The 18,791-nt window shown below is 45.4% G+C and overlaps 1 protein-coding gene across 2 annotated transcripts in view; it reads right to left on the bottom strand.

Moving 5' to 3' along the window:
* Positions 1-18,791, bottom strand: part of eps15 (epidermal growth factor receptor pathway substrate 15) — a 234,586-nt gene that overhangs the window by 136,666 nt on the left and 79,129 nt on the right. For both annotated transcript variants that reach the window (XM_038794268.1, XM_038794267.1), the window contains exons 9-12: positions 16,662-16,862; positions 13,530-13,684; positions 10,466-10,616; positions 5,829-5,914 (exon numbers count right to left, since the gene is read on the bottom strand). In XM_038794268.1, coding sequence (XP_038650196.1) covers positions 5,829-5,914; positions 10,466-10,616; positions 13,530-13,684; positions 16,662-16,862 — 593 coding nt within the window. The remainder of the gene's footprint in view (positions 1-5,828; positions 5,915-10,465; positions 10,617-13,529; positions 13,685-16,661; positions 16,863-18,791) is intronic.

The raw sequence follows: 18,791 nt of genomic DNA, 5'->3' as shown, positions 1-18,791 counted from the left end.
GTGAGGGGCTGATGGTGTGAAGGGGGGTTGGGGCCCCGCGAGGGGACCGGGCCGGTAAGGGAGCTGCTTTAGAGGAGGTGGGGTCGAGCAGGTGGAAAGCACGGGCTTTTTCACACGCTGAGGGTCGAAGGGGCGGGGCCAGAGCTGGGAAGCGCGGGCTTTTTCCCGCCTGAGAGCGGGAGGGGGCGGAGGAAAGCCTGCTGGTGGACACTGGGGAGGAGGGGAAGCCCCACACTGGGAGGGGTCGGAGGAGTGGCGGGAGTTGCCGGGGTCAGCAGGAGTCAGCTGACTTGCGGGAGTGCAATGGAGAGAGCAACGCAGCTAGGGGGGGTCCTAGCTTTTGTGGGGAGGGGGGGGTGTACCAGGTTGCTGCTGGAATGGCCAAGAAGGAGCTGGAGTATGTAGAGGAGGTCGGATGGGGGTCGGCCGCCGTGGGGAACGGGCTGAGCTAGGGGCGCGGGCACGTGGCGGCCTGAGGAAGGGTAATGGCTAGTCGGCGGGGGAGGGGGGCAGGTGGCCCCCTGATCCGGCTGATAACCTGGAATGTGAGGGAGCTGAATGGGCCGGTCAAACGGGCCCGCGTGTTTACGCACCTAAGGGATGAAGGCGGATGTGGCCATGCTTCAGGAGATGCACCTGAAGGTGGCGGATCAGGTTAGATTGAGGAAGGGATGGGTAGGCCAGGTGTTTCAATCGGGACTGGATGCAAAGAATCGGGGGGTGGCAATCCTGGTGGGGAAGAGGGTGTCGTTTGAGGCGTCGAATGTTGTGGCAGACAGCGGCAAGAGGTATGTGATGGTAAGTGGCAAGCTGCAGGGGGAGCGGGTGGTGCTGGTCAATGCATACGCCCCGAATTGGGACGATGCGGGTTTCATGCGGCGCATGTTGGGCCGGATTCCAGATTTGGAGGTGGGGGGCCTGATAATGGGGGGAGGATCCAGGACGGGTAGGAGGCCAGCGGCGGCTAAGATGTTGAGGGGGTTTATGGACCAGATGGGAGGGGTGGATCCATGGAGGTTTGCGAGGCCGACAGCCAGGGAATTTTCATACTTCTCCCATGTGCATAAGGCCTATTCCCGGATTGATTTTTTCGTGGGCGCTGATTGCGAGGGTGGAGGACGCTGAGTATTCGGCGATAGCTATTTCTGACCATGCCCCGCACTGGGTGGACCTCGAGTTGGGGGAGGAGAGAGACCAGCGCCCGCTTTGGCGCTTGGAGGTGGGGCTGTTGGCGGACGAGGAGGTGGGCGGGCGGGTTCGAGGATGTATCGAGAGGTACCTGGAGGCCAATGACAATGGGGAGGTACGAGTGGTGACGGTCTGGGAGGTGCTGAAAGCGAAGGTTAGGGGGGAGTTGATCTCCATTCGAGCCCACAAGGAGAGGAGAGAGCAGAGAGAGAAGGAGAGACTGGTGGAGGAGATGGTGAGGGTGGACAGGAGATACGCGGAGGCTGCAGAGGAGGGATTGCTGAGGGAGCGGCATAGTCTTCAGGCTGAGTTCGACTTGTTGACCACCAGAAAGGCGGAAGCTCAGTGGAGGAAGGCACAGGGAGCGATGTATGAATATGGGGAGAAGGCGAGCAGGATGCTGGCGCACCAGCTCCGTAAGCGGGATGCGGCCAGGGACATCGGTGGAGTTAAGGATAGGGGAGGGAATTTGGTGCGAAGCGGGGTAGACATTAATGGGGTCTTCAGGGACTTTTATGATGAACTGTATCGGTCCGAACCCCCAGCGGAGGAGGGGGGCATGGGGCGCTTTTTGGACCGGCTGAGATTCCCGAGGGTGGAGGAGGGACAGGTGGAGGGACTGGGGGCACCACTTGAGCTGGAGGAGCTGGTCAAAGGGATAGGGAGCATGGAGTCGCGGAAGGTGCCGGGGCCGGATGGGTTCCCGGTCGAATTCTATAAGATGTATGCAGACCTGTTGGGCCTCCTGTTGGTTAGGACCTTCAACGAGGCAAGGGAAGGGGGGGCTCTGCCTCCGACGATGTCTCGGGCGCTGATTTCCTTGATCCTTAAGTGGGACAAGGATTCCCTGCAGTGTGGTTCATACAGGCCGATCTCACTCTTAAATGTAGACGCCAAGCTGTTGGCGAAGATTTTAGCCACGAGGATAGAGAAATGTGTGCCACAGGTTATCTATGAGGATCAAACGGGGTTCGTGAAAGGGAGGCAGGTGAACACTAACATACGGAGGCTCTTGAATGTTATAATGATGCCGGCGGTAGAAGGGGAGGCGGAGATAGTGGTGGCGTTGGATGCGGAGAAGGCCTTTGATAGGGTTGAGTGGGGGTACTTGTGGGAGGTGCTGGAAAGGTTCGGGTTTGGGGAGGGGTTTGTCAGGTGGGTGAGGTTGTTATATGAGGCCCCGATGGTTGAGAATGGCCACGAATAGGAGGAGGTTGGAGTATTTTCGGTTATACCGAGGGACGAGGCAGGGTTGTCCGTTGTCCCCCCTGCTCTTTGTGCTGGCAATTGAACCCCTGGCTATGGCACTGAGGGAGTCGGGGGATTGGAGGGGGCTGGTGCGAGGTGGGGAGGAACACAGTGTGTCGCTCTATGCGGATGACCTATTGTTGTATGTGGCGGACCCGGTAGGGGGAATGTCGGAGGCAATGAGGATTCTCAGGGAATTTGGGGATTTCTCGGGGTACAAGCTCAACTTGGGGAAGAGTGAGCTGTTCGTTGTACACCCGGCGGACCAGGAGGGGGGGGGGGGGGGGGGGGGGGGATTGGTAGGCTCCCACTAAAAAGGGCGGAGAGAAGCTTCAGGTACTTGGGGGTCCAGGTGGCCAGGAGCTGGGGGGCCTTGCAAAAGCTTAACCTCACAAGGCTGGTGGAGCAAATGGAGGAGGAGTTTAAGAGATGGGACATGCTGCCGCTGTCTCCGGCGGGTAGGGTGCAATCAGTCAAGATGGCGGTGCTCCCGAGATTTCTGTTCCTGTTCCAATGCCTCCCCATCTTTATCCCGAAGGCCTTTTTCAGGCGGGTCAACAGGAGCATTACGGGGTTTGTGTGGGCGCACGGGTCCCCGAGGGTGAGACGGGTGTTCCTGGAGCGGGGCAGGGATAGGGGGGGGGCTGGCACTGCCCAACCTCTGTGGGTACTATTGGGATGCCAACGCAGCGATGGTGCATGTGGGTGGTGGAGGGGGAAGGGGCAGCATGGAAGAGGATGGAGGTGGCGTCCTGTGTGGGCACGAGGCTGGAGGCGCTGGTAATGGCGCCGCTGCCGCTCCCTCCAATGAGGTATACCACGAGCCCGGTGGTGGCGGCTACCCTCAAAGTTTGGGGGCAATGGAGACAGCACAGGGGGAAGGTGGGAGCCTCGATGGGGTCCCCGATATGGGGAAACCACCGGTTTGTCCTGGGGAGAATTGACGGCGGGTTCCTGAGTTGGCACAGGGCAGGTGTTAGGAGGTTGGGGGACCTGTTTGTAGACGGGAAGTTTGCGAGCCTGGGTGAGCTGGAAGGGAAGTTTGGGCTCCCCCCGGGGAACACCTTTAGGTACATGCAGGTAAGGGCATTTGTCAGGCGGCGGAGTTCCCTCTGTTACCACCGCGTGGGGTCCAGGACACGGTGCTCTCGGGGGTGTGGGTTGGAGAGGGGAGGATCTCGGCAACGTACCAAGTGATGCAGGAGGTAGACGAGGCCTCGGTGGAGGAGCTGAAGGGTAAATGGGAGGAGGAGCTGGGTGAGGAGATTGCGGAGGGAACGTGGGTGGACGCCCTAGGAAGGGTGAACGCCTCCTCTTCTTGTGCGAGGCTTAGCCACATAGAGTTTAAGGTGCTGCATAGGACTCACATGACCGGGACACGGATGAGCCGGTTCTTTGGGAGCGAGGACAGGTGTATTAGGTGCTCATGGAGCCCTGCAAACCATGCCCATATGTTCTGGGCATGCCCAGCGCTATGGGAATTTTGGAAGGGCGTAGCAAGGACGGTGTCGAGGGTGGTAGGATCCAGGGTCAAACCGGGCTGGGGTTGCAGAGGAGCCGGGAGTGCAGGAGGCGAAAGAGGCCAGCATTCTGGCCTTTGCGTCCCTAGTAGCCCAGCAGAGGATTCTTCTTCAGTGGAGGGGTTTGGGGGGGGTCTCTTTGTTTTGGGTTGAAGGGACGTGTATATTTGTTCATTGCTAATGAGCAAAGTTGCGGTGACAGTGACTGCCCTTGACATTAAGGCAGCATTAGACCGAGTGTGGCATCGACAGCTTTAGCAAAATGGAGGTCATATCTAGCACAAAGGAAGGTGTTTATGATTTCTGAAGGCTAATCATCTCAGCCCCAAGATATTGCTGTTCCTCAGGCTAGTGTCCAAGTCCTAATCATCTTCAGCTGTTTCATCGATGAACTTTCCTCCAACATTAAGTCAGAAGTGGGAAGTTCCTGATGATTCAACAGTGTTCTGTATCATTCACAACAGATACTGCAGCAGTCTGTGCATACAGCAAGACCTAGACAACAATTCAGGCTTAGACTGTTAAGTGGAAAGGTTGATTGACTATTTTACACATTACTTTTAAAAGCAGCTTTCTATACCCAAATTATCTGCAATGTTTGCCTACAAAATCATGACTGTACTTCAAAATTGAAGGGTTTTATAGGACATGCTGTGGATATGAAAGGCTCTCTAAATACACACGTTTTTAAAGAAGCAGCAAAGAATGTGTCATCCGGAATATCTAATACATACCCAGAAATGGTTTCAATACATTTCTATCTACTAGCTACAAAACACAATCATTACACAGATTGGATTTACAAACAAAATGTAAAACTATAGTACGGCTGCTGGGGAAGAACTGGATAGTCCAAAACAACATTGCTCTATGTTTGTGCAAAAATAGAGAATTTAGCACCACAGGAACCCAAAAGAGTCTAAACATTTTCAGGTGCCAGGCAATACTCTTGTTGGATACTGGGGATTTTGTTGACAACCTCACCCACACCTTTCCTGATCTCAGCTGAGCAATTGGCAGTAGAGAATCATCAATGCCAGGTGAGATTTAGATGTTTTCCAACAGAAAATCTGAAAATATAGGCACTGGCAGTTAAAACAACCTGCACTGCTCTCATGTTCCCCTGGTGACTGATTAAGCAATGTTACTGTCATAGCCATGTGAACAGATTGTTTATTTCCATTTTCTCGATTGTGACAGGATCAAGCAAAATGTAACGACAAATAGGGAAAGGGAAGAGACAAATTATTTTTTAAATGTGTAATTACTTCAGTAAGTTTTTTTTTTAAGAAATATACTTTACAATACAATAATCAGAAATGGTGTTCATAAAACCCGATTTTAAAAATGTTCAAGTGTCAAAAATCATCACACAGCAGATCCCTCATTCAGACGCTCTTGTCCCCCCCAACAAATCAGCAATTTTTGACAAGTCAGAAGGTAGAGGGAAAGTGCAACGTTTTGGAGGCCCTTTAAAATTATCCTGTGCTGATCCAGCACCCCTTTGTGTCATTTTGCTTTGTGCTCACAATTACAAGGCTGTTTTCCAATTAATTCATCGGATGAGAGCGTTGTTGGCAAGTTCAGTATTTATTGCCCATCCCTAATTGCCCTTGAAATGGTGGAGATGAGACAACTTCTTGAACTGTTGAAGTCCAAAGTCAACAATGTGTACATGCATGTATTTACCAATAATTATAATATCAAGCCAAAGTGAGCCAGTATAATAATTGCCTTCTTTATTAGAGTTATTTTATAGAACGGCAAATCATTATAATGTCAAACTATCACTTGATTTTGGCATTTTGGTCCATAGGGACCGTTTTTGCACAGTGCAGCGTTGTATATATAAAGTGACAACATTTTGTTTACCTGTGAAGATCAGCAATTTCATTGTGTATAGAATCAAGCTCTTTGATGGCTGAAAAGTCAGCTACACTGGTCAGGGCTGCTCCATTCTGTGGGAAGTAAGTTTTAGGTTATTTAAGCATCTAACTTCTAACACTTCTCAGCATGTGAATTTATAAACAGCTTTAAATCCATAGCTTTACCCTATTTGAACAACCATTTTAGTTTAAAAAGAACATATGTAAGGACCTGAACTCACCCCACAAACTGCTTCTCCAACATACCAACGAACACAAAGCGACCAAAACTGTCTCTACCACACCATTGTCTAACAAATCCAAAGTGATGATCTACCAAATGGCGTAGATACTTTAATACTGAGCACCAGATTAAAGTACAAGTAACTGTTTGCCTATGAAGCAGCACAACAAATGGATATAACCAAAGACAACTGTAGCAATGTTAGGTCTCCTACACACGACCCTAATGCGAACAGGAAGCACAGAAAAACAGGGCAAAACATTCATCCGAACAAGAGTTTATTAATACTGTTCCCTGCCAGTTTCCCCTGCACCCCGAGCACCATTCTTCAATCTTGTTAGTTAATGTATTAATGTAAAGCAACAACAAACTATTTAGTTTAAAAGGAAGAAAGGTTTGCACCCAATTGCTTTGGAAGAATGTGAAACTTCAATTATTTTCTTGAAGAAACTAAATAAACCTTATTCCAAAATTGTGCTTGATGAAAATCTGAAGTGAATATTAAAAAAAGCAATCCGAAAAAATGTCTGCTACCATGACCAAAAGACGGTGAACAGAAGGTGATAAGATTAAACAGTAAATAATAATGCTAACCTGGCTTTTTTAACGAAGAAGTGTTACGTTAGGCTTCCAACGTTATTCACATATTATGGACATCAAAGCAGTGCAGCAAGGATGGCTGGCACAGTGAGAAAGGCATAGAGCCTGTAGCAAAGCAGAGGCCAGTAGAATGCAAGAAAGAAAGGTTTAGCAAGAATTAGTAAAGCTACAAAACAGAATTGGATTAATTGTGGAAAATCAAACTGCGAAGAACCACATTCATAGTGAATTTTTGCTTTAGAGCAAGCAGCATCTCAACAAAATGGAAATTAGAATTTCCAGAATAAAGAGTACAAAAAAAAACCCACAATTATTCAGAATAAGTAGTTGCATACCCAGAAAATGAATTTTTACTTGTAATCATATTATTTTACGAAGATACATTAATGTCCATAGTGGCCTGAAATACAGGAAGGAATTAACAAGAGAACCCGGAGACAAAAGAAGCATTACTATCACCAAAACACTTTTTTTCTTCAGATGAATTTCTGGGAGAAGCTTTTATTTGATTTCTTCCCCTCTGCTGTTTATTTTCTCCCCTCACTGAAAGCCCGACTCTCAAGACATTGCACATGCAACGGGAAAAGAGGATTGAACTTCCTGTCCACCATACCATTGTGCATCAATTGAAGAAAAATGTTGCACCACCAGCCAAAATAACAGAATTACTCTGCTGCAATATTCCTAATTTATAAATTACAAAAGTAGCAACATTTCCAAAGAATATACATTTTAATATGGAACAATCTAAAACCACAAAGACAGAAAATGCTGGAACCATGCAGCAAATAACACTTGAAAAAGAGAAAGATAAACTAATGCTGATGAAGGGATGTATGAAATGTTGTCAAGAGAAAGAGGGGAGAAAGAGAATGGATGGAAAAGTCAAGTAAATAAAACCACAATCGCAAATAGAAAAGTTAACAAAATTAGTAGATTGTTAAATAATACAAGGAATACTCCTAAATATGCAATAGATAGATAGTAAAACCCACAAGGAAGCCATAACTAATTAAAGCAATGAGAAATTCAGCCTTGGAAAATGCAAAATAATTGGACAAGAAAACATGCAAACTGGAATTAAAATTGAATGACCAGAACAGCATAAACGACCAAAGGAAAGTCAGAACAGGAATAAAAAATGAAGTGAAAGTGAAGAACAATCTCTTTGTTATGAAAGGAAGTGAGGGTGCAAGCACTGGAAGTGTTCTAAGTTTGGCACAAGCTTCAGAAACGGGGTTTGATATTTCTGCTGGGTAATGCTAATTGGGCAACTTCAGTTCTTAGTGGCATCTGAATGACAACATTTTGATTCTAATTTCAAACCTGTCTGGATTGACATCCCTACAAAAAAAATCCCACAATTTTTTGCCACTCTGAAGGAAACATTCATATCGGTAGCATGGTGGTTAGCATAAATGCTTCACAGCTCCAGGGTCCCAGGTTCGATTCCCGGCTGGGTCACTGTCTGTGTGGAGTCTGCACGTCCTCCCCGTGTGTGCGTGGGTTTCCTCCGGGTGCTCCGGTTTCCTCCCACAGTCCAAAGATGTGCGGGTTAGGTGGATTGGCCATGCTAAATTGCCCGTAGTGTCCTAATAGTAAGGTTAAGGGGGGGAGTTGTTGGGTTACGGGTATAGGGTGAATACATGGGTTTGAATAGGGTGATCATTGCTCGGCACAACATCGAGGGCCGAAGGGCCTGTTCTGTGCTGTACTGTTCTATTAGCATGCTTCATGTGTCTGTTACCATTTATTTCTTGTTTGAAAGCATCTTCCACTTATATTAACTTTTTGTGACCCCAGGATCAATTATTATTCTTTCCCCCCTCTTGCTTTCTGATTCTATTAAAATGCTGTTTGCTTCTCAGGATTTAGTTCTGAAAAAGCCTGTTGTTCAAAATGTTAACCTATCTTGTTCTTTCTGACCAATGCAAACTTGTTTGTGTGTTTCCAGCAATTTTTTTGTCACAATTAACTCATCACGTCCACCATTTGCATGTCAAAATCCTATGATTCAACATGGATACTAAACAAATGAAGAGATGTTAGCTTTCTTTAATACAGAAAATTAAAAGCATAATGGATGGGACTATAAGGAGTTGTTCATAGAGTCAGCAGAATCCAGACAACGTGCAAAAGCTCATAGCGGCTCAGAATCAGCTTTGAACTTCTTATTCATCAAGGACTTTGCAATCTATATTAGTGCTGGAATCAGTTTTAGGGGTTTGGTACATTTCGGCGTGGCCAGTTCGGCGTGACCGATTCGGCGTGGCCAGTTCGGCGTAGCCGATTCGACGGAGGAATTTTTCGGCGGAGGGACGTTTCGGCGTCAAATTAGTTATAGTCGCAAAATGTTTGTGCAGCCCATTTCTTCTATCTTTTCCTTCCAGCCGCCTCAGATATCGTGTTTGTGCACCAAACCGGGTCTCTTAAAGAAAGGCACCAACATTAAACCAGTTCGCCAGTGATCTACACTGCTGTCTGACTTTACACAGCCGGTGTTACTGAAGATATCGTGTTTGTGCAACAAGCCGGGTCTCTTAAAGAAAGCCGGTGTTACTGAAAGTATTGAAGCAGCTGCCCAGTGATCTACACTGCTGTCTGACTTTACACATCCGGTGTTACTGAAGATATCGTGTTTGTGCAACAAGCCGGGTCTCTTAAAGAAAGCCGGTGTTACTGAAAGTATTGAAGCAGCTGCCCAGTGATCTACACTGCTGTCTGACTTAACACATTGTGTAAAGTCACAATATCTTCAGTAACACTGGCTGTGTAAAGTCAGACCCGGTTTGGTGCACAAACACGATATCTTCAGTAACACCGGCTGTGTAAAGTCACAATATCTTCAGTAACACCGGCTGTGTAAAGTCAGACCCGGTTTGGTGCACAAACACGATATCTGAGGCGGCTGGAAGGAAAAGATACAAGAAATGGGCTGCACAAACATTTTGCGACTATAACTAATTTGACGTCCCTCCGCCGAAAAACTCCTCCGCCGAATCGGCCACGCCAAAACGTCCCATTCCAATCGGCTACGCCGAACTGGCCCCGCCGAATCGGCTACGCCGAACTGGCCCCGCCGAATCAGCCACGCCGAACTGGCCACGCCGAAACGTCCCATCCCCCAGTTTTAGAGCGCATATCACATCAATTTTGTATTTCTACTGACACATTTTTTGAATGAAGATGGTTTCTTCCATTTCCTCAAGTCGGAAGTATTCCTCATGTATTTTCTAAAGAAATCTCCATTTCTTTTACGGCTGCTGAGACTTGCGTTATGTGGCAGGCAGGAAATGGGAGGGGCAGAAGATTTACAAGAAGAGTGTGTGAAAACATCAAATGACAAGAAGGAGAATTTTAGTGGCAGTAACAGTTGCTCAATAATACATTAACAATCCCTTACACCAGTCAGACACTTACCTAATTCAACAGAAATATCACAAGATTTGAATGGCAAGAATTCAATAATTATTTTATTTGAATTGTTTTAATACTAATAATCTTTATTAGTGTCACAAGTAGGCTTACATTAACACTGCAATAAAGTTACTGTGAAAATTCTCTAGTCGCCACATTCCGGCGCCTGTTTGGTACACTGAAGGAGAATTCAGAATGTCCAATTGGACATACCTAAATCTGAAGTATGACTCAGATCAGTGCAGTTAGTTTCATATATCCTGAAAATGAAGCTAAAAGCCAGCGTTGGATCAAGTAGCTGAGCCCACATCATCCTCATAAGAACTGCTCAAAGCTGGTCACATCACTGCAATTCTAAAGTCATGCTCAAAAAACTGATTTACCTTTTGCGCACTGTCAGAAGGGGGCATCATCTCCGCTGTCAGAGCTTGAGGTGGATCAACGCCTTTAGTTATCTTCTGGTTTATTAAATGTAGTGCCAAAGCAAATTGCTCCTTCGAAAGCTTCCCACAATCATTTGTGTCACAGAGTGCCCTGCAAAGGCAGAAAATGAAGGCAACTTATAATAATCTTTATTATTGTCACAAGTACGCTTATATTAACATTGCAATCAAGTTACAGTGAAAATCCCCTAGTTGCCGCATTCCGGCGCCTATTCGGGTACACTGAGGGAGAATTTAGAATGTCCAAATTACCTAACAGCATGTCTCTCAGGACTTGGGGAGGAAACCGGAGCACCCGGAGGAAACACACGCAGACACGGGGAGAACATGCAGACGCCGCACAGACAGTGATCCAAGCCGGGAATCGAACCGGAGACCCTGGCACTGTGATGAAACAGTGCTAACCACTGTGCCGCCCTCTGCTCAACAGCTCTGCTAACTTGTGTCAGATAAGTAAAGTTCACTTAATTTAGATTTGGGTCATTTTACTTGCAATTTCTACAATTGAAATTGAAATAATACATGTCATACTATTTTGCACATTCAAACTAAGTTTGAAACAACAAAAATAAACAGGGTAACTACACAGTTGTCAAAATATTAATTTTCCATATATTTTTTAACCCCTCGGAGGCAGAAAAGATTCAGTGCTGTCACTAATCATGGGCCCATGAAATATTTGCCCCAAATCACCTTGAACTGTGGGCAAATACCCAGCAGTACAATTATTAATTCTATCCTTCCAAACTTGGTTGTGTTTGAAGAAAGAGAACATTAAGTTACAGTGCTGCTAGATCGATCACTGGTGGAAGTGAGTAGAAGTGACGAATTAACCATTTCATAGGAAAACATTAAATGCCAACTGGCTTCAGTGTAATTTTTCCTCCGGAGAAAAACAATGATTTCTTGCTTCCTTACCAAAGGTGACATGGTAGGAAGTTACGTTCAACATGATTCAGCAATATCTTGCCTAAGATGCTTTGATCATTGTTTCAGATGTAGGAAAACCCATCAGAATGCTTAAGAATTTCTAAACCAAACTACTGAGAGACGGTGTAACCAGTGATCGTTATTGGTAAGCTTTCCACTGCTCATCCAGGTAAGACCGAATTATCAGTTAAGAAACGAGTCTGTAAAGCAGAGCTGGAAGAATGCCAAATACCAGTGATGGGTCTAATCTCCAGGTCTTCTCAGGAAACTAGGAAGCAGGTCCATCATCAACACCACCATGCAGAAACGCATGATTCAAATTTCAGATGACCAGGTTTGCCCAGAAATGACACTCCGCTTTAATTTACCGTCAAATGTATAATCTTAGAGGCAATTTGATTCTCTAGTGTCATCACTTACTTTTTCATAGCTCCCTTCCTTTGAAATCAGGATTTCCATTAATTAGTCACCAGAAAATTAAAAAGAATGGTTTTGTGTTCTCATTAGATGGGCAGGAGGTTTTTCTAGTGACATCAGGACAAGCATTACTTACCACGAAAAATATTAAGTTGCTGCGAATTCCCTGAATCTAAAATGGATAGAAACCAAATCCCAATGAACACTGGATCACCAGTTGGTTCAGAGCTTGAAGACAAACTTTGGACAGAATTACTAACTGCTTCAGTGGGCTTTGTAATTTTCTGTTATTTTCATCTTGTCATATTCAACCCTTATAGAACAGTAAAAGAGTCACAGACTGATTCATAGTCTGACAGGTCTCAACAGAAACACGGCTTCCATGTCCAGAGCTTTCTTTACACCAGCTGAAAGGGTGGTTAGTTCTATATGGTGTGAGGGAATCCATATTTTAAATTTTGATTTGTGTATTTTTGAGGCAAAACAGAAATTGAACTAAAAATGAAACTGAAAGGGTAAAGCTAGTAATTAAATTGAACCTCCTAGTTTCTTAGGAAACCGAAAACAAACCAACGTTAGGAAATGGAAACTGAACTCCAGTTGAAAAATATAAAAGGACACAGGCCTTTGAGTAAACAAAGGGTTCTGAGTTAAAGAGACAACTGCAGCAATCAGATTTAAAGTTGGGCAGCAGCATTCAAACGACCCTTTTATGGACTGATCTGATCTCTTCGCATATCTTCTCTCCCGAGTAGTACTACATTTCTGTATGCTTCACCCGATGTCTGTGTCTATGTATTTACATTGTGTATTTTATCTTTGCCCTATTATGAATTTTCTTTTAATGTACGGAATGATCTGTCTGAGCTGCATGCAGAACAATGCTTTTCACTGTACCTCGGAACACGTGACAATAAACAAATCCAAACTAAACAAAAAAAAATGTGATGCCATTATAATATAGTCTGGGAATCCAGTTAAAAAAATTATGAGCAGTTGACACAGCAGTCAAGACAAAGAAATCCTAAAGGGGTTGGTGTGAAATCCTGGACTGGAATCACGGTTAAAAGTGGAGTGGAAGCTTTGTTCAAAAGTCTCATTTGAAAAACTGGTCTGGATTTCAGAATATAAAGAGCTAAGAGAAAGCATTATTATTGTGAGAGAAGATTTTTAAAGTGTGTCTTTGAAAGTGGAGTGTGGAAAGTCTCACGTGAAAATCATCCAGTAGATTCTGAGCAGACATCCCAAACGTTCACTTGGGATTCAGAGTGCATTGCCCACAGTCATCTTGTGCACTTAAAAGGGAATGTGTTAATGAGATCATTGTAGATTAAAATGTATTTTGTAATCCATGTTAATCCTAAAACCTGTGTGTAATTGTTAAACTGAGGGGGGATTAATGGCGTATTATGTCATAATCCAATTTTTTCATGTTTAATAAATGTATTTTTCTCATTGTTAAAACTAATTCACGGTCATGTGACTCTGCTCCTCCATGTTTATAAAACATAATAGTTACAATCCTTTCTGCCAAGATTCCATTCTGGGATCTTCCTGTCCAGTTTAACATCAATCAGATCATAACAGATTGATCAGGCTAACTGCAATGGGTGGAAGTGCTACCATGATTATTACTAAATAGATACTGAACACTTGCCAGATATGAGCCAATGTTGCTGGAGGCAGGCCCGTGGTGAGAAAGATATCTTTGACCTCCACCCCAGAGACAAATCCATCCTGGTCTTTGTCAGTTTTCATGAAGATTTCGTCATATTTTGTTTTGTCTGTTGGTGTTACAACCCATTTTACAGCCTGGAAAATAACAGAAAGCATTGATAAAACTAACAACTCCACCATAATTTTCAAAGTTCAGAATTCACGATGTACACTTTATACAAAAGCAAAATGCTGTAAATCTTAATGCCAGAAATACTCTGCAGTTCTGATGGTATCTATGGAACGAGAAACAAAGTCAATGATGAACAGAGTCAATGGAGGCACGGTGCATAGCACTGCAGCCTCACAGCACCAGGCAACCTGACTCAATTACAACGTTGGATGACTGTCCATGTGGAGTTTTCACATTCTCCCAGCGTCTGCGCGGATTCCTCGGGTGCGGGTTAGGTGGATTGACAATGCTAAATTGTCGCTAAGTGTCCAACGATTAGAGATAGGGGGCGAAATTCTCCGACCCCCAGCAGGGTCGGAGAATCGCCTGGGGCCGCTGAAAATCCCGCCCCCACCGTGGCAGTGATTCTCTGCCACCCTGGAAGTGGCGGGGGCGGGAATCACGCCACTCTGATCGGCGAGGTCCCTGCGGCGATTCTCCGGCCCGCGATGGGCCGAAGTCCCGCCGCTGGGAGGCCTCTCCCGCCGCCGAGGTTTGAACCACCTCTGGTGGCGGCGGGATTGGCGGTGCGACCGGGCCCCCGGGCCTGTGGGGGGGGGGGGGGGGGGGGGGGGCGCGATTGGACCCCGGGGGATGTCCCCACGGTGGCCAGGCCCGCGATAGACATAGACATAGAACAGTACAGCACAGAACAGGCCCTTCGGCCCTCGATGTTGTGCCGAGCAATGATCACCCTACTTAAACCCACGTAACCCATATACCCGTAACCCAACAATCCCCCCATTAACCTTACACTACGGGCAATTTAGCATGGCCAATCCACCTAACCCGCACATCTTTGGACTGTGGGAGGAAACCGGAGCACCCGGAAGAAACCCACGCACACACGGGGAGGACGTGCAGACTCCACACAGACAGTGACCCAGCCGGGAATCGAACCTGGGACCCTGGAGCTGTGAAGCATTGATGCTAACCACCATGCTACCGTGAGGCCCCTACTATCTGGGCCCCCCGATCAGGGGGCAGGCCAGTGCCCTGGGGGCACTCTTTCTCCTCCGCCACGGCCTCCGCCATGGCGGAAGCGGAAGAGAAACCTACAGGGCATGCGCCGGTGGTGACGTCAGCGGCAGCTTGCCGCTGTCGTCACCGCCGGCCCATGCGCGAACCGGCGAAAGCCTTTCGGCCAGTCCCGCTGCCGGGCGGCGGGCCTGAAAGGCCGCTGGCGCCGGTTTTTGCGGCAGTCAGCGTGGTGCCAACCGCTCCGGCGCGGGGCTAGCCCCCAAAGGTGCGGAGAATACCGCACCTTTGGGGAGGCCCGACCCCGGAGTGGTTGGCGCCACTCCCCTACGCCGGGACCCCCCGTCCCGCCGGGTAGAGGAGAATCCCGCCCAGAGTGTGAGATTGAGCCTACGTAGGGTACTCTTTCGGAGGGTCGGTGCAGACTCGATGGGCCAAATTGCCTCCTTCTGCATTCTAGGGACACTGTGATTCAGAAAAGGAAAAAGCCAAAGATGTAACAGGTATTAAGCAAGTATAGAAGTAGAGAAAATGGGGATGGGGAAGAGGAGAACGTCTATGATAGGATGGAAAGCAAGGAGAGATTAAATGACAAGGGATGATGATGCAAGGCCAAAAGGGTGGCAATGGGGCAAGCAAAGATTCAAAAGGCAGTTCTATAGGATGTGTAAATATAACTTTACTTTAAATTATGAAATCTCAGTGAGGATGTAAACTAAAGATGATATTTGCGTGGAGATTATTACAATGAAAATAGTCAGACCTCCAGACTCAGGTAACACTCCATTTAATATATTACAACATATAGTTGTGATTGTAGTTTGTATGAAAAGAAAACAGGTTATATGGAGTAGAAATCTAAATCAAGTGAACCGTGCCTGGAAGTCACAACCCAAGCAGTAAGAAATCCTTGCATTTTACAATTTGAGACAAAAAATGAGAGTCGAAGATAAAAAGAGCACATTATTCTTGCTATATTGGTTGCATACCTCTTTGTGACCCTGCTCCTAGGCCAAGCCAAATTGGCCATTAACAGGTCCAGGCAGCAGGAGGTCGAAGGGGTCACCCAACCCAACTGTCTGCCCCTCTACCATGGCTAAGCTTGCAGCCAGATGGCTTGGAGAAGGAGCCCACAGTGTCCACCAGCACACTTCAGACCTTCCACGACCAGTGGGCGCCGCAGTGGCTGGGTGCATCACCCCTGGGAATTATATTTTGGTTTGATTTTCTAAGTTTCCTTTCGATGTTATGCTTTAGTTACAGTACCCAACTGGGGGCTGTCACTCCTTTCATTTGTATCTAATTTATTGATTTTTATTTTATTCAAAAGAGTATACAGAGACATTAACTGACACAAGAGTGGAGTCAGGAGATATGGGCCTGTAATGTTTCACTCTTTGAATAAATCTATCCCAAGTAAAGACTGGCTTTGAATTCTTCCTTCACCAACTGGCTGTCAGGAATATAACAATAGCCAGTCTTACAAATGTTATTGCCTGCTTTCTCAATGAATATTCTGCTCCAACTTTCCTAAACTGTATTTTTTTTAGCAAATAGTGGGAGATGAGGATTGTAAACCAGTTGGAAAAAAGTCATCCGTAGCAAAGATTTAACACGGGTTAGATTAACGGACCACCATAAGTTTGAATCAAAATAGCAATAATAGGACTCGAATTTTGAAGTAACATCAGTCACTGAACACCAAAGTTAGAATAAATTTGCATCCTGGAAGATCCCTATATTCAGCTGCTTTCAAGCAGAGTGTGAACATACGAGCATGTCAAAAATACACCCGACTACAATTTTCACCTGGAAGGGATGTGTCAGGATCTCAAGTGAACTTCACAATTAACAATGTATTTTGTTAACATCAACAAAGGGAAATTGGGTATAAAGAAAAAATGCCATTATTAAATGTACTACCTGGACCGCTGGCGTTTTAGAAGGTAGAATTCCCACAGGAGGCAAGGACTGTCGGCTTTCCTTGGCAGTAGGCGGAGATGGAATCAGTGGCACTGAAGATGGAACACTGCCTTTTTTCCTCTTTGAAGGTGGTACTAAGGCAGGCGATAAGGAAAATGGCACAGGTTCCTTCTCAAGAGCACGGTAAACCAAGAACATGGCCTTTATTAGAGAAAAATTATACTGAGTCATTATGTTAAAACAATTATATGACAATTCACCAAAATGCTGAATGAAGCACAGACTAGTGAAGAAAACTAGCTATGGCTGTAATCAGGACAACAGCCATATTCATACAATGATGCCTAACTAGTGCATCAGGGACAGGAATGGCAGAAATAGTGTGATCCCTGAACTATGCTCTTAATTAACTCCTGAGTAATACATCAATATAAACTATTAATTAGAAGCCATACATCTTGCAGATTACAGCAGGGTTGTTAGACAAACATGGCCCACACTTACTTCACTGATGGAAGTATTATTGTGGCCATCAACTTACATGATTTCTGTTATGCAAATCTTGCCTATTTTCACACATCTACATAGGGAAATTAAACAATCAACAAAATTCAGGGAACAATCAGCCATATTCCTAACAGTAAATTTCAGCGTGTTCCCAGCATGAGAGTTTGAGGCTCTTTTGCACCTTCTTGCTGTTGACACATCAATGTGACAAGATCAGGGACAGTTGTGATAGCCTAGACGTTTGAATAGCGTGAATAGTTTATGAATGGCTTGGATAAACATGGCTGAAGCTAATACAGAAAATATTTGTCTTTTTTCTCTACCACATGTCTTGATACACCTGAAAGATATTATTTCAACTTTTCTAAATGGGTGCACAGACAGCCAAATAAGTGGCAGCTGCACTACAATAGCCTGGTGGAAATCTACAGTCACTGAGGGCATTAAATATCATCATACTGAGAGAAAAGTATCCAAAGATTAGAGCTTTACAATCATCCCATATAAGCATTCTTATAACGAATAAACATATCCTCCGGAGGTTTTAGGAACTGATTACACTACATTCTATTTGAAGGCAGTTTTCACACCCACCACCATGGTGGACAACAAAGCAGTAGGCTGCATATATTCAATGCAGAAGGTATACACAATATTGGATGCAAGGTTCATGTTGTAATCACCATAAGCTTACATAAAATGAAAAAAAATGGTTATCTGGCAGTGTAAATACAAAAACTAAATACATAGTAATAAGTCATTATTTTGATACTCCAGCTCACTATCAGTGCCAATTTTGATTAGATCATTAGATGTGCAAGGTTAATCTGAAGATGATAGATAGGATTAATTCTGAGCACCCAGAGGGGAAATGGAGCGATTCCACACTGGGAGTACAGGAATCTCAGAAATAGCCCTGGTGTTTTTCCCTTTGATTTTTTTGTTAGTCTCTACAAGGAAGCTGCAAGCTTGAATCTAGAATTAATTGTGTGGTGAGCCACAAATACCTGTATAAATCTTCAGCCTGCAATTCAGTTCAATTTATTTTTAGTTGCCGTGACGACAATCGCAAAGCAGGATGTACCAATGCAGAAAGTATTTTTATACATGGAGATTAGATTGATTATTGCCCATTAGATACACATCACAATGGCAATAAGTCATCTTTCAAGCACAACAGTCATAAATTAAGCGGTGTCAGCCTTGGCTCAGTAGCTGTCGTGTTTTCTACATGTGACTACATTTCACAAGTACTTCACAGGTTATAAAGTGCTTTGAGACGTCCTGAGCAACATTCCCTATAACTTATTTTGAGAGCGTGGCTGATTTCTTAAAGTGTATGGTCCCTTTTAATTTTTTTTTTGCGTCACTATGCATAGGCGGTAAAAGGATTGCTTTTTGCACAACCTGGGTGGGGGTTTTACGGTTTGTGCATGGCCTGTGTAGCCATTGTAGCTTAGAGCGAACACTGGTCCACAGGGTGCGGGTGGTGCTTTATAAATATATCTTTCTTTGTCAATCAAATGCACTCAGCTACAAAGTTATGAACTGTCGTAGTGATGAAACTAGAGTACGATAGCATTGTAGTTATTTCACCGGATTAATGATCCTGAGTCATGAATG

The sequence above is a fragment of the Scyliorhinus canicula genome, chromosome 4, assembly GCF_902713615.1.
Source record: "Scyliorhinus canicula chromosome 4, sScyCan1.1, whole genome shotgun sequence".
Lineage (NCBI taxonomy): Eukaryota > Metazoa > Chordata > Chondrichthyes > Carcharhiniformes > Scyliorhinidae > Scyliorhinus > Scyliorhinus canicula.
This window is presented reverse-complemented; position numbering and strand designations above follow the sequence as displayed.